The sequence below is a fragment of the Rasamsonia byssochlamydoides genome, assembly GCF_041956645.1.
Source record: "Rasamsonia byssochlamydoides strain NRRL 3658 unplaced genomic scaffold VTN77scaffold_66, whole genome shotgun sequence".
NCBI lineage: Eukaryota > Fungi > Ascomycota > Eurotiomycetes > Eurotiales > Trichocomaceae > Rasamsonia > Rasamsonia byssochlamydoides.
Window position 1 is genome coordinate 156684 of NW_027192449.1, and position 23084 is coordinate 179767.

Sequence of the window (23084 nt, forward strand, 5' to 3'; positions counted from 1 at the left end):
CTCTCAGACCAGTCATGTAAGTTGTATGGATGCAAGTTGTACGTCTAGGTATACATTTATACCTGTGAGTACTGTACACAGCCGTCTGGAACGGTCTTAACTATTCCCACAGCACGCAACTCCAATGGCCTTTAGTGAAATGCAGCAAACAGTTGTCTTTAGAACATTTCGTTTCGTTTCATCATCATCACCAGTCTCGACTTGTCCTTTTCGGGAGGCGTCCCTCAAGTTTCAACTTTTCTTCAGGGCCATCGGGCCCTTCAAAATGCCGCGCTTCGGTCATTCTATTTAGAGAGAACAGTTAGAAAGCACCGAGTATGATTGGAACGCAGCAGCTGGTGCAACTCACCTCCCGCGGGCATCGATCGATCCACCCTCTTCAGGAGGGATCTTCCTGCGATCGCCTCCTCCGCCGGTCACCGTCATACCGTATCGCACTTGTGATCCTGGGAAGTCCTTCTCGACACGTTGGTTGACACCAGATTCATCGGCTGTAGGTTGGGTTAGTAAGAGCCTTCTAAGATTGTGTGAGGGGTGCAGTGCGGGGCATACCAGATAGGCTTTGCCTCTCTGTACCATGCTTCTTTTGGTGGGTGTTGAGATCGCGTTGAGCTTTTATGGCGATATTCGACATGTTGATGACTAAGTACGTGATTGCTGTGAGGTTGGTTGAACAGGCCACAGTAGGATGGTCACTTTCGTCGAAAGGAATGAAACCTATGGCAGTGACCCTATGTCAAGTGAAGTTCTCATGGTGCTAGCCTTGAGCTGAGATCGCACAGCAGAAACGGTTCTTGGGTGTGGCATCATCCTACATCATGGCTATGTCACCTCTATGGCGTGGCAGCTGCGCCGAAGTTGTACCTAGTAAAGACCTCATTCAAAGTGGTCGAGGTCGTCCACTTGTAAATCTGCTAGGCGATTCTCATATCAGACCATTCAGCCTGTTAGTCAATTCCTGGAGCCATCTGTTTTTCTGTGATGATATATCCAAAGGGGAGGTGGTCACTGGATGACTTCATCAGCCCTAAGTGTCGTCCCGATGCAGTAACGCTCAGGGTCTAGCCCTAGGGCAATGGTGGCTCGGAACAACGTTGGGTCCGTGTTGATGTCCCGCCGCTTCGGGCAAATGACTGGCAGGATACGCGGGGAATGCCCGTCGATGTGTCGCGGAGCTGCAACAATATAATGCGTTCGCTCCTGTCTATTCACTCCCTCCCTGAAAGACACGCCTCCATCGACAGTTTACAAACACTCAGGAGCATCCAGCCTTCGTCCCAAGCTTGGAGCTTCGCCCCCTCTTCTATGGCATCAAAAGTCTAACCGTCCAGTTGTGATCGAGCTGCGTGATCGAAGCTCGAAAGCACCTGGCGATCTTTCCTAACCACCATGGCGGAGGCTGTCGAGCTCCCTGGCGAGGCCAACCCGCTGACTCCTCATAACCTCTTCAACGCTCTGGCGTCAGCAGCAAGCTCTACACAACAGCAGGTGCAGATTGGTACTCAACAACTGCAGCACTGGGAGAAACAAGAGGGCTATTATCCTCTGCTTCAGGTACGGCTCGCAGCAGTTTTCTGCAGAGAGGATGACGCCTGACACAACATACAGGATGTCTTCGTCGATTATTCCCTGCCCCTTGAAGTCCGCTATCTCTCCATCATCCAGCTCAAGAATGGGATCGACAAATATTGGCGGAAAACCGCTACAAAGTACGGCAGTGAACCCCCGAGACAACTACACAGGATATCCAACATGCTAACCAAGAACAAGTGCCATCAAAAAGGAGAGCAAGGAACGTATCAAGAATCGCGCCCTTGAGGCTGGTATCGTAGAGCCTGCACCGCTTTTGGCTCTCCACAATGCGCTGATGATCGCAAAAATAATGCGCTACGAATTTCCCCAGGACTGGTATGTCGAATCCTGAGTCAGTAAAGTGACCCCTTCGCTCACCATAGTTTCTCTCCCAGGCCGGATGCGATCCCCTCGCTCATCAATTCACTCCGTTCCTCTGTCCAACCCGGTGTGAATCCCCTCCAACTGCCCCGGACGCTCCTTATCTTGCTGCAGATAATCAAAGAATTGTCCACTGCTCGGCTACAACGTACCCGGACCAGTCTCCAATCCGTGGCCCCAGAAATCTTTCATATCTTGGGCGGCATATATGTCGAAAAGGTCAACAATTGGGGTTCATCCTTGGAGCGGGGCAACACTAATGAAGGAGCGGTGCTCGAGCCCCTTGAACAGAGCTTGATGTCTCTCAAGGTCCTCCGCCGTCTGGTCATCGCTGGCTTTGAACATCCGAACCGAGAGAAAGCTGTTCAGGGTTTCTGGGAGCTGACCCATGCTCACTTTACCAAGTTCTACACTTTGGTCGAAGGGGCTTCCGGTCTCTCACCTCAGGTCAAGAAACTCGTTGAAAAGCATGTCTTACAATTGTCAAAGCTGCATGTCGAGATGGCCAAATCGCATCCCCCGTCCTTTGCATTGCTGCCTGGCTCTGTCTCTCTCGTGAAATCTTACTGGTCGCTGGTTGTGAAGCTCGGAGAAGTCTATGAGACCGAAAGTCTTGTCCAGAGCAGACCAAGTGCCAATGGTGATACAGGGGAAGAGAAAAGTTTGATTGATAGAATTGGCCTGAAGGCGCTGCTCTTGATCCGAGCGTGCGCAAAGATGGCATTCAATCCTGCCCAGACTTTCAAATATCAGCACCCACAGGACAAGGAAGAGAAGAAAGAATCAATTGAGCTTATTAAATCCCAATTGTTCACGCAGGATCTTGTGATCAACATCATGGAGCTTCTAGTGACTCGATTCTTCAGATTCCGGAAGACCGACTTCCAAGAGTGGGAAGAGGAGCCGGAAGAGTGGGAGAAAAAGGAGGAGGAGATCTCCGACGCCTGGGAGTTTTCCATTCGATCCTGTGCCGAAAAGCTGTTCCTAGATCTTGTGATCAATTTCAAAGAATTGCTGGTCCCACGGCTCTTGAATGTCTTCTATTCTTTTGCAAGTAAGTGCGGATGCCTACCTGGAGAAGCTGACATGTCTAATCAATCGCCCTCCCAGATCCGCAAAACCGCGATGTCTTGCTCAAAGACTCGTTGTATTCCGCCATTGGACTGGCAGCGGCCAGCTTGGAGAAGCAATTGGATTTCAGGGCGTTCATAGAATCCACCCTTGTTCCCGAGGTCCAAATACAAGACCAGGGGTACAATGTTTTGCGGAGGAGGATCGCCATCTTGCTGGGCCAGTGGATACCGGTCAAGCCAGAGGAGCTGAACCGAACCTCAGTTTACCAGATCTTTCAACATCTGCTCAATAAGCAAGATCCGTTGAATGATTTGGTGGTCCGTATCACGGCGGGAAGACAGCTTAGAAATATCCTCGAGCCGTTCGAGTTCTCCCCGAAGCTATTCCTGCCTTACGCTACCCCTATCCTTGAAAACTTGATGACTCTTATCCAAGAGGTCGAACTGTCGGAGACGAGAATGGGACTATTGGAGACAGTCCGCGTTGCAGTGGTGAAGATGGAAGACCATGTATGTTCCCATTCAACAGACATTTCAGCCAACCTAACTGACCCTACCAGATCTCACCTTTCTCGGACCGGATCATATCCCTACTCCCACCGCTATGGGAGCAGTCTGGAGAGGAACACTTGATGAAGCAGGCTATTCTCACCCTGCTCACATCGCTGATGAACGCACTGAAGCAGGACTCGGTGAAGTATCACGCGGACATCCTGCCGCTGATCCGAAATTCGATAGAACCCGGTTCGGTAAGTTGTGTTTCTTGTGGTCTTTGGATCAATTCTAACTCCTGCCAAGGAAACTATTGTGTACCTTTTGGATGAAGCGCTTGAACTCTGGGCTGCTATTCTCGCTCAGACTCCGACCCCTGCATCTCCGGAGATTTTGTCGCTGCTACCCGGTCTTTTCCCTATTTTCGAAGCCGCTACGGACAGCGCGCCACTGGCCCTCCAGATTGCGGAGAGCTACATTCTCCTCGCTCCTCAAGAAGTTCTTAGTGACCACATCCGCTTCCGCTTCCTTGTTTCTCTAGAATCACTCCTCGTTTCTGTCTCACGTCAACGCATTGGCGTGGTGCCGCATCTGGTAGAGATGCTCATCCGCGCGACCGAGATGATCGACGGTGGAAGCGAGAACTCTTACAATGTCATTGCGAAGTCACTCCTCGACAGCTCCTTCCTTTCTTCGCTGTTAGATGGGCTTCATTCCGCCTACGAGGCCAGTCAGACGACGGGTCCGAACAAGAAGACTTCTCCAATTTATGGCGTCCTCGAGACGGACTACTTCAGCGTCCTCGCACGATTAGCTCTGGGGAGCCCGAGAGTATTCATGTCAGCCATCTCCGCGGCTACGGGAACCTCCGAGGAGCAAACGCTTTCCTGGCTCCTGACCGAATGGTTCTTCCACTACGACAACATCGGGCTTGTCAACCAGAAGAAGCTCCACGCGCTCGCTCTCACTCAGCTCCTCTCAATCAACGGATCCGACTCGCCTCCCCCCGCCTACCTCCTCAACCACCTGCAATCCTACCTCACAGTCTGGACCGACATCGCCACGGAACTCGCCGAGGGGACAGAAGACCCCAACGACCCCCGAGCAGGAGACTACCTGATCTTCTGGAACAACGCCGAGACGGGCCCAGGCGGCCAGGAGAACGAGCCCCCAGAAAGCTCTCGCCGCCGCGATTGGGAGAACTCGGACATTGTCCACCGGATCAACATCCGCGACTTCATCAAGCAGCGCCTGCAGGCCGTCATCGCCGGCTGCGGCGGCGAACAGCGGTTCCAGGAGGAGTGGCTTGTCAATGTCGATCGCGAAGTGACGACTGCTTTTGGCGCGTTGGGGATTTTGTAGTCTGTCAACCAGTCGCCCTCTAGGATATGTGATTTGACATGATGTGCGTGATAAAAAGGACAGATAAGATAAAAAAAATTCTATTCAGACGACGACGACGATAACGATGGTGTGATGATACGATGATGATATGTACCAGGTGATGATCTAGATAGATAGCTAGCTGTCTATCTAATAGCTAGATATCCATTTCGCTTACTTCGTTTGGGGTTAATTACCACACCCTCTTTTGGAGACGAGTAAGGGAAAAATTTTTTCATTTTCATCATTATCAATCATTCATTATCGCTATCAATGTCAATGTCAATAATATACCCTTCTAGAATGAATGAATGAATGAATGAAGGCAGTTGGTCACTCAACCAATCTATCTATCTATCTATCCGTAACGCACCTTACTCCAGTGACTGCACTTGCAGACTGCAGGACAATGTAACAAAAAAAGAAATTTGTGACTGGACGAAAATTTCACCGCCATCGAATCCATCCATCCATGAACTTAGAGAAGTGTCCAGCAACCTCAGTTCGTTCATCGAACCATCCATTCAACCGTCCCATGGATGAATGGATGGTTTATTTACATTAGTAGATAGTATTAGTTACTATCGAAACCTTTGAGCAGTCAGTTCGGTACCTTCATTGGTATGTACATACGTATGGACAATTACAACATACTGACTGCCACCACAACTATGTGAGTCTACTTCCGGTAATATCGAAATAAAAGAGAGAAGAAAATTAGATTAGAAAGAAGGGGAAAATAATATTAGTATTACCGGAATGTAACCTCCCGTATGCTATCCAAAGAAGGAAAAATAGAGAATGGAGAGGTAAAGATTGATAGTCGTCAGGTTCATGCGCACTGCCCAGGGTACTGCCTGTCAGTGACAGGGTAAGGGAACACGCCGGCGGCCAACTGCTCCTTCATATCCCACTCCGGAGCGCTCTCGGTGGTCCACGTCCAGTACAGCCAGCCAGTGTTCATCTCGAACGCATCCATCTGGGCCTCGATAAAGCGGCGAATGTTGGTCCGGTCCTCATCCGACAGCGACGCCACCGTACCTTGACTCTTTCCGTCGCAGCTGCCAAGGTACGTGCTGCCCTCGTAAGCACCCTCGTAGCGGGCGCCAATGCCACGGCCGTTGAGGTACTTGGCGCAGTCGGTCATGGCTCCCGTCCACTCACCCACAATCGTCCACTTGTCCGTGTGGCTGAGCTTGTCCTTTCCAAACGAGCAGGCTGTCTGGATATGCTGGTCAGGACTCTGGACCAGGAAACTGTTTTCAAAGACCTCGTAATGGTGGGTGTCCATGATGACGTTCCAAACCCCCGAATCAGGTCCCATGAAGCCATTCCACGAATCGATGTCCTGGAAGCCGTCATGCAACACGAGCGCCGTGTCTTGGTTCTGCTGGCGAAGCCGTCCCCAGGAGTCATAGTAAAACTGCTTCAGCGGTTCAAGCTGCACACCGGCCGCACCCCCGACGGTGAAGGGTTCGTTGAGCGCCTCAATGGCCGTAACGACATCGGCGTATGGCGTGTATCTTTCAGCCAGGGCCTGGATAGCGTCCAGGGTCTGATTGACACTGCCCTCCTGCTTCTGCCACTCGATCGGACCCCGACGTCCACTGTTGTCAAATCCGTTCTGCGAGCCGGGTGCTACACGTCCATCAGCTCGACGTCTATTTGTGTTGTCGCGATTTGGGAAAGGAATGTACCTCCATGGAGGTCGATGATGACCTTCAAGCCTGCGGACCTGGCCCAGTCGATGGCCCTGTCAAGCACATCGAGCTGACCCTGGACATAGGGTTCGCCAGGCAGGGGATTGACCGCCCAGTAACCCACGGGAATGCGGACGTGATTCATGCCAGCATTCTTGATCTGTTGGAAGTCATCGGCGGTGATGAAAGTGTTCCAGTGGTTCGACAAGACGCTCTGCGCCTGATCCTTTCCCAGGTTCTGGGTCAATGTGTACTCATCGATGGCGGAATCCCCGGCCTGTTCGAAAATCGAGGGAGTGATCCATGGTTCCAGGACCAGCCAGCCTCCCAGATTCACTCCACGAACTTTGTCATTCATATAGTCAAAGGTGAGGTCACGAGACTGGAGATGGCTAGAACAGAAGAAGTATAAGCTATGAGGACATCCCTAGACGAACATAAGTATATGGTCCTTCGAGGGGTTCTTACATTCGAGCAGCAGCCTGTGCCAAAGCCGCCCAGGCGGCGAGCACAAGTAGCGCGGTATTCTGAATCTTGGAAAACATGTTGATATGTCCCTCTAGATCCAATTCTTCCGCGTGGTTGGATTACAACAGCTCGACGAGGAGCAGAGCAGAAAGAGTCGACCTAACAATAGAGCAATCGAACACGAGCATCGCCCAATATATAAGTCGAATATGGTCTATGCGCTCGGAAGCAACCGACCGGATGCAGCACAGAAGAGAATGGAAGCGTCCTCTGGAGGTGAGGTCTGAACCAGCAGCTTGTTCGCTTGGAGATCTCAGCGACCTGAATCTGGTTGGTTTCCCTGTACAGACAGCCGCGAACGAAGTCTGCTGAAGATGGGAAGAGGAAGGTGCTGCACACGGAAAGAGCGAAGAGGAGCTCGCCTTATTTGAGGACGAGTCTGACCGCATGTTCAACAACCTTTTCCGACGCTGTTCCACGGCGCTCCGCGTCCGGTTCAGGAACCAACAGAGAGATATCTAAGTACCTAATGCGGTACAGATGAGGGTCAAGCCATTGGAATGCGGCATCTCCTCATGAAGCCTGTGAGTTGTGTGACGTGGTCAACAGCCTGCCCCATTGATGATCGCAGCCAGGATATGGCTAGCAATGGGCAGTAAGGACTTCTATTGCCCAGGATCCTCGTGTTTGTAGTTAAATCCGCAAGAGCGCTGTGTTGGTAGGTCTTGGCCACAGATCGAGTGTCGAAGCTTCGAAAGAAGCAACGCTTCCCGCCGATCTAATTACTGCATTTGGACAAGCTGCTGAAGAAGGCACTGCCGAAGAGGCGTTCCTAGCGCCTGGCCGATCTCTGCAGTTCTACTCCGTAACTTCTGGCCCTTTTTTTGACGAGTTGATTTGTCCCCTTTCGGCGGCTGCCACGTGTGCGATCTTGCCTATTTTTCACCAATATTAATGTTGTGCTACCTGTGCTGTGATATGTATCACATCGAGGTTGGTCTTGGCGTGAGTACATACCTAGACAATACCATTGTTGAGCACGACCCATGTACAATTCTTCACCGCAACCCCAGACGAACGTGCATGAGCCAAAAATGGCATCAATCTGGATGCGGGGAGAAGGGTCTACGGTTCAGCGGGGTGTACCGTGCACGGGAATGGAAGACGGAGAAGCTATGCCGGAAACGAACACCATGTTGTCTTGATGCAGCAGTAACACAACAGTGAGACCGAATATTACTGAAACCTCGAGAGTTAGTGGACTATCGTTCTACCTACCCGCAAGTCCAGTTCAGACCCCGTCCCTTGATTCCATTGGCCCTACCGACTCCATCTCCTGCCTGATTAGGAAGGTCAGTACCTGGCTTCATCCGATTGTCTCATTATTATTATCATAGCAGAGATATCAAAAATAGGTCATCGTTGCGCTAGGTTGCGTAAAAAGGATAAAACAAAGACCTGGAAGCATCTTCATGCGGTGAATGGACATGTCCTTCTGGAGAGAGTGGGGATTATATGTCCCAAGGAGATGAATACATGACTTTCAGATACCATTCCTGAGGGTGTGAACAAAAAAGGCCTTGTACAGTACATCCCTAAGAACTACAATAACAATAAGAACCCCCGACTAAGAAATTAAGCGTATGGAATCCTCATCCACGTGGCCCCCGGCTTCTTTAGCAACTAAATCCAATGAGGTATCCCGTGAGACACCTGAGGGAGCGGCCTTGTCCGGTTGAGCGCGCAGTGCCATCACATACATCGATCAAACCGTCTGCCTCTTTAGTTCGTCTGTCCTCAGATCAGGGATTGCAATCAGAGTGGCCGGAATTCTACTGAAATCGCAAAAACGTGAGATGCTTCAGGAATTCATTGAGCATGGAAACGAAGCGCTGAGCTTCCTCAGAGCTAATTAATACCATTTCTGGGGACTCTGCCACCGGATTGGAAGACAGACGTGGGCTGGCACAAACTTCCAAACCTAGCACTTGGGGAAGAGATCTTGTTCCGGCATGATGGTGCCCATTATTTATTATTCCGCGGCTTTCTGTCACTGCTTATCGTTCCACACAACCCTGCGCGTGTTGTGGTGCAGTCATCGACCCGCATATATATGTACAAGGCAAATCTGCTTCGAGCAAAATAATATCTCATCATCAGCAGCAGAAAAGGCGAGGAGGAGAATGCGAAAGAAGGAAAGAACTCCTCGTGGTCGTCGCGACGCTAACATTGAGGAGAAACCTCCAGACCCGTTCGTCTCAATTCGAGAACGATATCCGGCACTGGGCGCGCAGGGCAGAAAAGAGATCAGACGCCACTGCTCCGAAGTGGCAGATTATGGATTATCATGATGTACCCTTTCAGATCGATAGTTACAACCGGGTCGATGAGTACGAACGGTTTTGTCCTGGTAGGCGGTGGTGTCATACGATGGATTTTGTACGGCGCAGGTGGTAGGTAGTAGTACCCAGCTTCATGGATTCTTTTATATTGAACAAATCACGGCCACCTTCCAAGCTTTTCCCATGCATATATCGTACATCCTAGGTATAGGTATTAGGTAACTTGACTAGGTTATATAGGTAGGTATGTCAATATCCATTGATCCATGTCTTTCTCTTTCCAATAATTATTTAGTCTAGTCTAGTTAGGTGAGGGTGGTGCGTGCAGCAGTTCAGACAGATAGATCTATGTTGTATGGACTTACTGATCTGAATGGAATATCTAAAGGCACGTGCCGCTTCAGCATTGTCATGTACTTATTTATGCTGTCAGCTTCACCAGTTCTACAAGTTAGCAAAGTGGGCAGGCTGTGGCCCTCCGGGAAGAGCTGTATGCCGATTTTTCCCGATCCGGATGAGATCACACCACCTGGAATATACGCGCCCCTCGATGTATATGGATCGCAAGTACTTACATCACACGAAGCTTATTATATGAATAATGATTGTTCCGTCGGATATTCTGTCAGATTTATGGAACTGAAGTAAGACTGGTGTTGCTGTATTTAGCTACGTGAATTAGTACCTCATGTGCAATCAATCCTTTCGGGGCGGCCATGTGACTTTGCCGGTCACGTTGCTCACCTGATCCCCCTAGATTAGAGTGAGAGTGTGGCATGATCATTGAGATAGCTCGAATCTCTCGCCCCGCTCGTACGCTCGAGTCGGGTGTCAGCAGATATATATTAATATGAGCTGGAGGCATCTGGCGATGGCGATGGCCAGAAACCATCTCGTGGATATGAGCATCGTCATCCTATTGAATTGAATCGAATCGAATTGTATTTGTTTCAAACCAGACCTCAAAGAAAGCTTTGAAAGAATTGATTCCGTCAGACAGAACTGACTCAAGGACGTGATCTTTCAGACCGCTTGTAGCCTGATTAGCAGTTTCAATTTTAGGTGAGACTCTGCTCTCCGAAAAATGTCCTGGCAGCGTCCGATTCAGCATATCGAGCGGAAGGACCTCTACACGAATCTCGAGGCTCGGATCCAATATTTACACACTTTTCTCGACTTTAGTTCGAGTACGTCTGCGTCCGTTTTCTCCACGAGGGACTGGAGCGGTGGTGTTTGGTCAGTCAGGGTACTAACGAGCATCCAGGAGACATCGAGGCACTCACCAGCGGCTCCAAATACATCAAGACGTTGATCCCTGCCGTTGTCAATGTCGTGTACAGAAAGCTGCTCCAATATGACATCACCGCGAGAGCGTTCCAGACAAGGAGCACCAGTTTCGAGGGACCCCTGGACGCGTTTCCAGATGAGAATAGTCCCCAGATCATGCATCGCAAGATGTTCTTGAGAGGATATTTGAACAGGCTGTGCTCGGATCCGAGTCAGATGGAATTCTGGGAGTATCTCGACAAGGTTGGGTGAGTCTCACTTGTTCTAGACGCGACTGTGCTAGAAGTGATCTGTCTCCCAAATCAGTACAGTACTGTCAAGCAGAGTGATTACGGTAACTCATTGATCCCCATTGCCAATGTTCAGGATGATGCACGTTGGTCGCGGGCGAGAACATCCACTGCACGTCGAATACGTCCACATTGGCGCCTGTCTGTCCTTTATCCAGGACGTCTTCACGGAAGCAATCCTCGCGCATCCACGACTCCATCTCTCCCGCAAGATTGCTCTCGTCAAGGCGCTTGGGAAAGTGATCTGGATTCAGAATGACCTCTTTGCCAAGTGGTATGTGCGAGATGGACAGGAGTATGCCGCAGAACAGGAAAAGGTCGTGGTCGAAAAAGAGGGTTATCTGCACGGAAAGAAGATCATTCACGAAGAAGACGATCAAAGCGGGGAAGGCACATCCTCAGCTGGTGAAGCACGTGGCTCGTGTCCCTTCTCGGGTATGACAACAGTCACTACGCCCAGAAACCCAGAAAAGACCGGAAACGAACATCAAGAATCAGCCACGAAGACGGAGGTCAATCCTGTATAGACCTGTGAAAATTCCGACACACTGGAAATTGGTCGAGGAAGACAGGAAGGCAGCTGGACAAGATGTGTTATAAACTGTACCACATTTAGGTTATGCCTTCCTATGACAGAGTCCTAAGACAGTTATATAAGATTAGGTTCTGTTCCAACAAACTCTTTCTTTCTGTCAAGGGTTCTATTTATATGTGCCATGCAAAAAAAAAAGCTAAGGAACTGTGATCTAAGGAAGTGTCGAGGGTTGCTTTGGAGACTTCGATAGTATCGATAAAGTCAAGGATGTGAGAAATTGTCCTGTCTTCACAGAGCTGGGAAACTCAAAGTTTCCGATACCTACTTTCAGTTTCAAGGCGATCTATTAGTTGGATACACATTGTGCGTTCACATTGTCCGTGTCATATTTCCCAGGAAGCAAGCCACAATCGTCAATGAATATGTTTTTTGCAGTATTACTCCCAGTTGTGGCTGAACGTAGTGGAACCTCTCCACTCAGTGGCTTATTTGGAGCGCGGCAGCAGATGTGAATAACGTAGATCGAGGCAGATCATTTCTCCTCGGCTATTAAACGACAGGTAGGGTACAAGATCCTTGGCATTCGGGGCTCAAAGACCTAAATAAAGCAGTGACATCGATGAGGCTCCAGGTTGGGAAGTCTTGGTAGTACCTTCGGCTGTGGAAAGGTAGCTCTACCGGTCAAATAAGTACTCCGTATCCAGGTAGGTATCTCGTGGCCAGCTCCTCCAGGGATGAAATCGGTCTTTAATCAGCCAGCCATTCGAACGATGCCAGGAATTGATCCTGTTCACATGGCTATTATTAATTATTGTTGTTGATCTCGGCACTACAGGCACATCATGCTGCCGATGCAGGCCATCTGGGGCAGGCATGTAATCGGTGCATTATTTAACGCATCGGGATTCATGGAGCTTGGCATCACTTGGAAGCTCCCATGTGCTGATTCTGGTGAATTCCTGCGGAGGCTGGGGGCACAGACCAATTCCCGGCACGCGCCATCGGCAAGTGGCATATTGACTCTGATTCTCGGAAGAACTCAGGTCGGAAGCGATGAGGGGCTGTTCTGACATGATAGGCGATAGCTTAGTTGAATATTTATCCACAATGGTTCATCATGCCGTCCTCACTCCCGGGAGAGGGGTACTGCCCTGCCGAGTGGGAGAGAGGCCCTTGCGTGCAGATGGCCTGTCAATAATCTGCTTAAAGTGCCCGGAAAGGATCCACCATCCCACATGCCCGGCCCCGCAGGAACCAGAAGAGGTTGTTGCTTAAGGTCTCCGAGTTGTACCTGTGCGGGCTTGCATGGGTGGCACCAGAAACGATTATCCTGCAGAATGTTACGTAATGGCCCAGATTGGATAGATAGGAAGGATTGAGTCGATTGTGATGGATGTCACAACCTCCAGGCCTAAAAGGCTCACAGTGACAGAGGTTTGTTTACCTAGCCGTGGCCGTTCGACCACATGGCGGGGCTATCCCAATCAACTCAAAGAGCAGGTTTGTTGACGACGAATAATTTAGAATGGCGACCTTCCCCCTGGCGACCTTCCCCGCCGACACAGGTGGGGAGAAAGCCGCGCCCGTCAAGCCCCTGAGGGTTGCGACCAGCAAATATTAATTGTGCTAATCCGGGATATGCGTCGACTGTTTTCCAGACGCTGGCGAACCCTTTAAGCTCGAGGGTGGGCGGCCGACCAAAGTTGTATAAAGTCTCATTTTGTCCCGAATACAACACTTGACTTTCCAACAGCGTGTTCTCGTTCGCGTACCGTTCCTGTCTAGTGCCTGTGGTAAGAAGACAATTGAATCATTCTAATTACCATTCTATAGCTACCGCTTGTCACTGACGGCGAGTGATCTGGAGAAGGTACCGACGAGCAATGGCGATTGAGTCTGCCAACGGCAATCACGTGTCGGGCCTCTCCGTCGTCCCGCTCATCATCGGCGGCGAGGATGTCCAGACCGCGACCACCTTTGACGTGACCAGTCCTGTCACCGGCAAGGTCATCCATCAGAGCAGCAGTGCATCCGTCGACGATGCCAACCGCGCAGCCGAAGCTGCTCAGGCAGCGTTCCCGATCTGGTCGAAGATGAAGCCCACCGCCCGTCGGGATCTTCTGTTGAAGGCGGCAAGTATCATGGAAGCACGCAAGGAAGAACTCATCCGATACCAAATGGAAGAGACGGGTGCACCCAGGATGTTTGCTGAGTTTACCTTTGGTCTGGGTCTGGGCTTTCTGAAAGACTTCGCCGGACGGATTCTGTCCTTGGAAGGCACGGTGCCAACCGTGGCCGAGAATGGACAGAGCGCAATAGTGGTCAAGGAGCCCTATGGCGTGATCTTGGGAATTGCTCCATGGTACTACAAGACATAGCCCAGATCCGTCATGACACAGAAAGGAAACTGACCCATGTTGTTTTCTTCAAGGAACGCTCCTCTGGTTTTGGGCTCTCGAGCAATTGCTCTTCCCCTGGCGGCCGGCAACACCACTGTCCTCAAGGGCTCCGAGTTCTGTCCAAAGACCTTTTGGGCCCTGGGCGACATTTACCGGCAGGCGGGTCTTCCCAAAGGAGCCGTCAATGTCGTCTTTCACCGGCCTTCCGATGCTGCAGAGGTTACCACTGCTTTGATTGCTCACCCGGCCGTGAAGAAGATCAACTTCACCGGCAGTAGTCATGTCGGTTCGATTATCGCCTCCACTGCGGGCAAGTACATCAAGCCGGTACTGCTTGAGCTTGGTGGAAAGGCGTCCGCCATTGTCCTCGATGACGCGGATCTGGAAAAGGCGGCTGTGGCTACCGCCAGGGGCGCCTTCTTTCACGTCAGTAGCACTCCTGTCACAAGTTTCCATGTTGATTGGATTTACTGAAACTTCTGTATAGTCGGGACAAATCTGTATGTCTACGGAGCGGATTGTCGTTCAACGGTCCATTGCGGACAAGTTCCGCAAAGTTCTGGTCGAAGCAGCCGAGAGAGAGTTTGGCAAGGATCACCCGGCACCTGTGCTGGTGTCATCTGCCCCTGTTGAGAAGAACAGGAAGCTGATCTCGGATGCGATCTCCAAGGGCGCCAATGTGCTGTTTGGTGATCCCAACGCTCGGGAGCCGACTGCTGCGAGCCTGCGGCCTCTCATTGTGGAGAATGTCACCAAGGATATGGACCTGTACTCCACCGAATCGTTTGGGCCTACCGTGTCGTTATATGTCGTTGACACGGAAGAAGAGGCTATTGCACTTGCCAATGACACTGAGTATGGCCTGACGTCTGCTGTGTTTACTGAAGATCTGCGCCGTGGTCTGCGCGTCGCGAGACAGATTGAGAGCGGGTATGCTACACCCAAAAACCACTTTCATCAAAGTTTCCTTTTTTTTTTATCTCCGGCTGACCCTTCTTCTAGCGCCGTGCATATCAACAGCATGACCGTCCAGGACGAGTCAAATCTGCCTCACGGAGGTTACAAATCGAGCGGCTTCGGTCGGTTCGGCGGCTACGTTGGGTTCGAGGAGTTTGTTCAGACGAAGACGATCACCTGGATGGATTAAATTTCGGAAATATTTGCTGATACCTGTGTTATAATGACTTTTGTATGAATCGGCTGTTGAAACATGAGCGTTATCCTAGTTGCCACACCAACACTTGCTTGCACGTATGAATTATGAGTGACGAAGGGGATGTGCTTGAGTAGTGGCTGTTTATTGGCGATTATTCAAACCGAGAATGCACAGGAGACATTCTGCAGGACCAGCTGCTGTTCTGACAAACTGAGGATTATTTGTCCTTTTTGAAGCCGGGGACGATCGAGTTCGAGTTTGGAACTGTAGCCCGGCAGGTTAATTACCACAAAATACACTCAACACACTGTAATCATCTGCAATGCAATAATGCTGGAACAGGGCTGCTATTGCTCGTTAGCCATCTCTGACCTGTCATAAACAGCGTTCTTAAAATGGAGAGAGAAGAAATGAGAGAAAAATCGAAAACCAGGGAAGGAGAAAAAGAAGACGAGATCGACGAAACAAAAAAAAAGTGAACAGGAAAACAAGAGAGAGGAAGAGTGAGGATACGTCCATATACTTGGGCGGTACGAATGACTCGGTATCCGTATTGGGCGTGAAGGCGACGCTGCTGGTCAGTAAGGTGCGACCATCGCGTCTCGCGATAACTCGACTTCGGCCCCTCCTTAAGTTTCTAATCAACCCCCAACTCCACCGCACATCAATCAACACTGCGATACGGAATTGAGATCTTCTTCCGTGTAGTCGATCGTCTGCCGATCCTCAGTCCACCCAATATTTCCATAGCCGCAATTGCTGGATGATTGGAGATTTGTCGTCAGTGTCGTCACTCGGCCAGCAAATTCAAGTTTCAACACACAATGAACCTACAGACTATTACTTCATACGGAGAGCGTGTGAGTTGTCGTCTTTCAATTAGAGACCAGGAGCTCCCAATTCGAATATTAATTAATTAATTAATATTAATAATCATGCTCCGTGAGGAATCGGTCTTTAACCGTCTGCAGTGCACTGCGCATCTAGGTGGACTGTCCTAAGTGTCCTTCCTCTTGACCGGTTGGCGATCACCCCTGACTTTTCGCCCGACTCTGAGTCCGTAGTCTACGCATACAACGGTCGGATGAAAATATCCTAAAATAAACGGATGCCTTCCGGAACAGCATGGAGTAATAATATCCGGTACGGAGTACTTTTATTTACCCTGTCACTGGACTTTTGTCTGACGTTGGTCACAGGTGCGTGGCTGCTTATCAGGAGTGCATGGCGATACCAGTCGTTACGCACTCCGTACGCCGTTTACAATTAATACGCTAAGCTGCCAAGTCGCCAAAAAGAAATTACAAGCACAGAATGCCATCCAATCATGATTCCCCTGGGAGTTTCGAGTCAGCCCTTCAGGCTTCCAACATTTAATGATTATTGTGGTACATACAGACCTGCAGCTAACCACATTCTGCCCCCATTCTCAGCCTGAGTCGATAAAGGAATGTTGCCGTGTTCCAGGCCCATGGGCTCCTCTGTCAGGCGTTATGGTCGTTGCTCCATTTCACCCATTGCAGAGTCAAGCCACCACATTCTCCGCAGGTTCGCGAGTCGTAAGCGCGTGTTGTCTCCAACCTTGAGGCTGCTTCTTGGCCGTTTCACTGTCTAACTGCCCTAAGGAGACTAGTCAGGCACGAGCTGAACCCTGGTACGCTCCTGTCCACCGGGAGTCCGTGAGCATCGCAACACTGACATCGGTGCAACCCTAGAAAACTCACTAAGAATGCCCGCTTCCACCCTTGCCAATTAAATTAGCAAATTCCTCGGCGGGGTCGAGTCAGATGAACTAAGATGTCATTCTCCGCGAGCCTGCAAGTGTGACTTTCACTCTGGGAAATTGCGTGCTAACTCGAAACAAGGCCCGTCCGCTGCTGTTGAGCAGCCCTCTCATAGGCTCAACACCGCAGGATGCCATCGCAGGCAATAATTTCCCCAATGAATGTGCGCTTGGCCCGCTTGGCGAGAGCCACAAGGGGGCTGAAGCCTGATGCGCGGGCTGTGTTTTCTTTTTAATTTAATACCTTGGTGGTCTCTCCTTTCTCTCTTCTTCCTTCGTTCTCTTTATCTATCGCCTTGCGGTCAGGTTATCGCGTTGCGGCTGGAACTCCCACTGCAGTCACTCTTTTGATTTGAGTCAACCCTTGACTCCTGTCACTCCTTACAACATCAACACCAAATACACTCGTTCGCTCACTTTTGATTTGGCTTTTCTGTTTGTTACGACACATATTTCAGATCAAACAAGATGCGTTTCTTCACGGCTTCCGTTTTCGCTGCCCTCGCGGCGGCTGTCTCTGCCTACACCCAGCCCGACTACTCCCAGCCCCCGACTGGTAACCCCATTTACACTCCTGGTTTGAACCAGCAGGTCCCTGTGGGCGTTCCCTTTGAAATTACCTGGGATCCCACCACCACGGGCACCGTCTCCCTGGTGCTGCTGCGTGGTCCCAGCACCAACATCAAGCCCCTCTATGCGATCGCGGAGAACATCCCCAACGATGGCAAATTCTCCTGGACTCCTTCGACCTCGTTGCAGAATGATGTGACCCACTACGGTCTGCTCCTGGTTGATGACGCCACCGGCCAGTACCAGTACTCAACCCAGTTCGGCATCTCGAACCCTGCCTCTGCTGCTTCCTCCTCTGCTGCGGTTTCGTCTGCTGCTGCTACCTCTGCCGCTGTTTCCTCTGCTGTTGCCGCTTCCTCCGCTGTCCCGACGCCATCTGAGACCATTGTTCCTGTCGAGGAGACCGAGACTGCTACTCCTACCGCGACGCCATCTGTGACTGCTACTGTTGCCCCGACGCCAGCTGTTACGACTGTTCCTGTCGAGGAGACCACGACCATCTGCCCGGAGACGGAGACCGCTACCGCTACTCCGTCCAGCAGCGGCGTCTACCCGATTGCCACCGGCAACGTTTCCGTCCCCGTGCCTCTGACCAGGACGCCTAACGTTCCAACCACCCTGTACAGCGTCAAGCCCGCGACCAGCGCCACCTCCGCTGTCTCGCCGCTCTTCACCGGCGCTGCGGACCGCAACATGGTCAGCTTCGGTGGTGTGGCCGCTGTTGCCGGTGTCGCCGCTCTCCTGGCCTTTTAAAAAGCCATTTTTTTCTGCCTTCCTTGTTCAGTTCTTCTTTTCTTCTTCCTCCTCTTCTTCTTGTTCTCTCCCACGTCCTAATGAGATGGGTTCATGCATGGAGGTTGTTTCAATCTTAAACATATATATACTACGCGCATGCATAGATACCCCCCACCTATGTCTTCTACGTATGTTTACGCTATATGGTAAGATCACGGAAGGGTAAGAATGCGTTCAGCTTTTATCGTGTATATATATCATTCTCCGTACATTACCCAAGCTTAACAGAATGTAAGTTAATTAGGTCGGACCGGCTTTAGTTACAAACGTCAAGATTTATCTATCTCATGGACAGGCATATTATTGTCAATGACAATGATGAATGCATTGGGTTACTATTTACACTAAATACAGACCTTTCCAAAATTAGATAACCCGAGAATTTGAACAAAACTTAGAAAAAGAGGAAGGAGCCCGAAAAAGTGGATTTTGTTGGTGGCGTGGAGAAAAGGAAAACAAAGTTAGCAAAGACAATAGTTGGAAGTTTGTTTGAGAACGAAAACGCCTCAAGAGAAAAGGGAAAAAGACAAAAAGCCAAAAAAAGCCCGAAAAAAAAAACTGGGTGTCATCATTAATTAATGGTCGTCACGTCATTAATTAATAGTCATTATACAAAACAAACAGTCAGTCTCTGTGTGTGTGGTGCCTGAAACGGTCGAGGTTGAGGTTGAGGAGGATGGAGCGGACTTCTGGATGGGTGGTTGTCCTAACGCAAGCAAGCAAGGTGCAGGAGATCGATCGATCGATCGGGTATCACAGACTGATGGGATGCAATGCTGGCCAGAAGAAAGATAAAAACAAATCCAAGGGTATCGCGTGAGATAATATGTAGAAGAGAATGTAACTGTCCTGGAGAGAACTATAAGGCCCGCAAGAATACAGTATGTTGAACAAGGCTTTGGCAAAGCTGAAGCGTCTTGACGCAGAAGAATGAGATGAGAGACTCTATCAACCTGTGAGAAAGTCCTCCATTGTCAGAGCCGGCGTTAATACGAGCTTTGGCGGCCCCGGATCGCCAGGAACGGCTGTAGAGCAACTGATATTCGAATCGTCTTCACAGCCTCTCTCGCGATGGTCAGCCTTGCTTGGTAACCGTGTCTTTCCGACAGGGCTAGGTGGTGAGTCTTCTTTATTCGGACATGCTCGATCTGGACCATCCGTGGCCAGCAAGGGAGGATCACCTTCCAGGAGTGACCCGGGGCCGTGCCTCAAAGCCAGACCGATGGCAACCACCAGAGCAACGGAAAACTTTGCCCATAGACACAGCGTGTGGCCGAGTGAGTTTCCATGCGCATGACGGTCTACAGAGGAACTCGAATGAACCTCAAGTTGTTTCCGCCGTGACGTCGGTTGTAGACCTGTACTAGGAGCACTGCGATCCTCGCACGACACTGAGTGAAGGCCCTCACTAACACCAGAATGGGCGCCTTCTTGTACACCCACTGAGTATCGATGCCACTCGTAATTGTCTGCTGCCAGGACTGACGGCGTAGTCTTGAACCAGGCGCGTCGAGTCTGGGAACCTACCAGTAGGCCCAGAACCCACCAAGACAGCTTCCCAATCCGTCTCATACTCCTGTTCCAAACGTTCGCTATGATCCTGCGCGCCAACGCGCTGAAATGACTACTCTTGAACCCTTTAAAACAACCACAAAAATTGAGTAGAATCTCCGCGATCTGAACGGTCGCCCCTCGAGTCGATGCTTGATACACATCTGGCGATTTGTATTCTCTAGCGCATGCCTTGGGTGTCTTAATACTCCCCGGTTTCTGATTTCGGATCCTAATCCGCTGCGTGCTCATAGGAGTCCTTTGGCTGTCAATCGACTCCATATTTGAGGGACAAGATTGCCCATGTGTGGACTCAGCCTCTTGGTAAGGTAAAATATCTACACCTTCAGTTGGAGAAAAACACGTCGCGGATGATCTAACATCACCAATTCTTGTCCGTCGCTGCAGACTGGAGTATCCGTCGTTCGAACACGAATTTTCAGGCGCAAGAGAATCTGATAGTCTTTCTCCATGTTTCAAAATTGCTTCATCATATGTCTTGTAGTAATCGGAACGGCCCTCCAAAGCAGCTAGTGTTTCTTGCTGTGCCATGGAGTGGGCAGAGTCGCTCATCTCCTCTTCTGGGACTTCGTCAATTTGATTGTGGAAAAATGCTGTTGTAGGATCAAAGGAGGCGGGGGAGGGGTCGGAGTCCGAAAATAAAGACTGCTGCGAAGGGCAGTCAGAGGCTTGTGCGGTAGTAGCAGGCAATATCAACGGCTTCAGTGTGCACGTTCCTGAGGGGAAGCGGCGCATGCTCCTAGGGCGACCCTGCGTCTTTCCATGAAAATCCGGAGGGAAAGGAAGTGGTAAGCTCCAATGCGATGACTCTGATGAGTACTGAGACATAGCTGAAGACCGCTGCGACTTTGGCCCTGATGAGGAAGACACGGTCGATGTATCGAAGTCTAACTCTGGAATGCTGTCGGCTTGCGAAACGGTCTGCCCAGGTTTGCAGCTGTCCAATTCGATTGCAATCTCGGGCAGAGGGCTTGCGTCAGTTACAATCGTGGGTTGAAACAAGCTCCCCCTCCGGGCCGATGGGATAGACGGGACCATTGATCTTGGTCGAGATAATCTCGGGCCAGGACTGCGCAAGAGAGGCACCGCATGTATCGGGCTCCGGGGGCTCTCAGTTCTGGCAGGCGATTGCGCGAGAAGCTCCGTCAAGACGTCAACGCGTCTTTCCAAGCTGCGATTCGTTGATTTCAAAGATTCAGCATCGCGTAATTTCTGCGCCTGAATCTCTTTTTCGTATTCGAGTTCCTTAATGCGGCAAGAACCCAGCTCGACTTGGCTCTCCAACACTCGAATTCTGGCCCTCAACTTGGCTTCAACCTCTGTTCTAGCAGTGATTTCCTCCCTGACTCGGGCTTCAAACTTGCTCTCCCATTCTGCAATTTCCTCCTTCAGCGCCTTGATTTCGGCGTTCAATGACCTCAATTTAGAGACCTGTGGTCTGCTGGCTGATGACTGCATTGGGCTCAATTGGCTTTGAGCAGCGGCCAACTGGGTCTCCAGGTGTTCAATATATCGTGTTGTCTCGTAGCTTGACTTCCGCGTCCGGCTGTCTCTCTTGCATCTTCCAAGCTGGCAGTGCAATGAAGCGGGCGAGCTTCCAGGACGAGACTGCTCCTGTGATCTCATCACTGACTCCGTGTCACTGTCGTCGTCGGTGTTTGAGGGGGAGGAAAGGATAGAAGATCGGAAAGCGGGGGACGGTGAGCCAGACAGGAAACGGCCGTGGTCCGTTTCTTCCGGTGAGTTGCGAAACAGCGCAGTGACTGACGGACGGCGAGATTGTCGACCTCGGCAGGACGAATTATGGATCTCTTGCAGCACGTTCACCTTCCTTCGCACTGAACCGCTCTCTCGAGAGTCGTCACTTTCGGTTGATAACACCGGCTGGTTGTCTTTCTCAATTTCTTCGGACAGAGACCTCCATGGCGAGAACTGGTCGGAAACGTTGCGGGGCAAGGAAACCTTCCGGGAGGAGATGTGCGCACCGCGGAAGCCCGCGTTCCGAAGCTGGAGTCGTCGAGTTTGGAGACTGAACGGCCTTTCAGACCTCAACTGCGGCAGGGAAGGTGGTGACGGGGGGGAATGCGGGTAGAAAGAAGGGCTGGCTCGGGGGGATCTCCGCGGTTGACAGCTGTGGTGGAAGATGAAGCTAGATGACGTCGAATCTGGAGAAACATGGTGGTCCATGGCGGGAAGAGTCTCGTGTTATCCATACCAGAGGTAATACTCCCAGCGCTATTGGCGGCTCAGTCAGACTTGGTGAGGAGCATTCCGTGGACCTAACCGAGGAATGAGGGTCGGGAGTCAGAACGGGGGAGATCCGAGAATCACAACACAAATCTGCGGGGCTTGCACTGCAATCCCGGTCTTCTTTGGAACCGGGCCCTTTCAATCCTTGTCAGGTAATTACTTCTGAACGAGGTGTTCTGCGGACGAACTTCTCAAGCAAGAAATAGTGGCCGTGTTTGTTTTGTCCCTTGTTGCTATCCAGGAGATTGGGAGAGTTGGTGCTTGCCTAGTGGAGCGCGGAGGACCCACCGACAGGGGTTCCTTCCTTGTTGGTCGTCGAATGACGGGCGTGCCTTCCCCTGACACCAGTCCGTTCCTGGCACGTGATTGCCCCACTCGCCTGTCAATAATATCAACTAAATCGACTAAATCTTACCTCGGCATGATTCTGCGCTTGACAATGCTTCAGCATGCGAGAGTTATTAACAATACGTGGACAAGTCACTAACATCCTGAATAAGGACCTGCAGAGTAAATAAATTTCACCATCTCTCGAGCTTCCCCGGTTGGGTTTGCTGTACTGGCATAGATTGTATGTACTGACAGCTCTGTTTAACGATCAGTTTACCATTTTTGGCTACAGTGCACTGACACGCGCTGACACGCGCTGACACGTCCGTCCTGGTCCAGCGTGGGGCCACCAAAAAGATTACTAGACAAAAGCCTCATCCTAATTTTCTGAAGTCTATTTTCATGCCCCCTTAACCTAACCGTCATCCTTGGCACTGATTAGAGGTCCAGCAGGCTTTCGTTGTGATCCGCATTCACTGCCAGAAAACGAGTAATACGGTAATACCCCTTAGCCAACAATGAAGCTGGGAAGCTGATATTGACCTAAACATATTTATGTACGCCTCGCCTCGATTTATAGTTCAAACGTAGTCCTAACTAGTGAATAATGATTAATCTCCGAGACTTCCGGTAGACCGGCTAGATAACAACGGCTGCCATATTTCGGCTTTCCCAAGGATCGTCGACATTAACGTCATACATAATC

At 50.6% G+C, this 23084-nt stretch overlaps 7 protein-coding genes across 7 annotated transcripts; 4 read left to right on the plus strand and 3 right to left on the minus strand.

Moving 5' to 3' along the window:
• Positions 1-187: 187 nt before the first annotated feature.
• VTN77DRAFT_7927 (uncharacterized protein) lies at positions 188-634 on the minus strand (the record flags this gene model as incomplete). The annotated part of the gene is made up of 3 exons (XM_069424368.1): positions 188-284; positions 350-491; positions 553-634. 3 exons carry the CDS (start codon positions 632-634, stop codon positions 188-190), a joined length of 321 nt encoding a protein of 106 aa, XP_069275038.1.
• A 755-nt stretch (positions 635-1389) lies between these two features.
• On the plus strand, positions 1390-4880 carry VTN77DRAFT_7928 (uncharacterized protein; the record flags this gene model as incomplete). Its single annotated transcript, XM_069424369.1, has 7 exons — positions 1390-1554; positions 1609-1709; positions 1771-1908; positions 1968-3007; positions 3064-3536; positions 3587-3775; positions 3825-4880. The coding sequence occupies 7 exons, from the start codon at positions 1390-1392 to the stop codon at positions 4878-4880; spliced, it is 3162 nt and encodes a 1053-aa protein (XP_069275039.1).
• An 853-nt stretch (positions 4881-5733) lies between these two features.
• Positions 5734-7146, minus strand: VTN77DRAFT_7929 (uncharacterized protein; the record flags this gene model as incomplete). Its single annotated transcript, XM_069424370.1, has 3 exons — positions 5734-6539; positions 6599-6993; positions 7070-7146. 3 exons carry the CDS (start codon positions 7144-7146, stop codon positions 5734-5736), a joined length of 1278 nt encoding a protein of 425 aa, XP_069275040.1.
• A 3349-nt stretch (positions 7147-10495) lies between these two features.
• On the plus strand, positions 10496-11515 carry VTN77DRAFT_7930 (uncharacterized protein; the record flags this gene model as incomplete). The annotated part of the gene is made up of 3 exons (XM_069424372.1): positions 10496-10598; positions 10676-10946; positions 11065-11515. The coding sequence occupies 3 exons, from the start codon at positions 10496-10498 to the stop codon at positions 11513-11515; spliced, it is 825 nt and encodes a 274-aa protein (XP_069275041.1).
• A 1891-nt stretch (positions 11516-13406) lies between these two features.
• On the plus strand, positions 13407-15069 carry VTN77DRAFT_7931 (uncharacterized protein; the record flags this gene model as incomplete). The annotated part of the gene is made up of 4 exons (XM_069424373.1): positions 13407-13885; positions 13955-14348; positions 14410-14852; positions 14925-15069. The coding sequence occupies 4 exons, from the start codon at positions 13407-13409 to the stop codon at positions 15067-15069; spliced, it is 1461 nt and encodes a 486-aa protein (XP_069275042.1).
• A 2260-nt stretch (positions 15070-17329) lies between these two features.
• VTN77DRAFT_7932 (uncharacterized protein) lies at positions 17330-18184 on the plus strand (the record flags this gene model as incomplete). Its single annotated transcript, XM_069424374.1, has 1 exon — positions 17330-18184. The coding sequence occupies one exon, from the start codon at positions 17330-17332 to the stop codon at positions 18182-18184; it is 855 nt and encodes a 284-aa protein (XP_069275043.1).
• Positions 18185-19174: 990 nt separating this feature from the next.
• Positions 19175-21985, minus strand: VTN77DRAFT_7933 (uncharacterized protein; the record flags this gene model as incomplete). The annotated part of the gene is made up of 1 exon (XM_069424375.1): positions 19175-21985. The coding sequence occupies one exon, from the start codon at positions 21983-21985 to the stop codon at positions 19175-19177; it is 2811 nt and encodes a 936-aa protein (XP_069275044.1).
• Positions 21986-23084: the final 1099 nt, after the last annotated feature.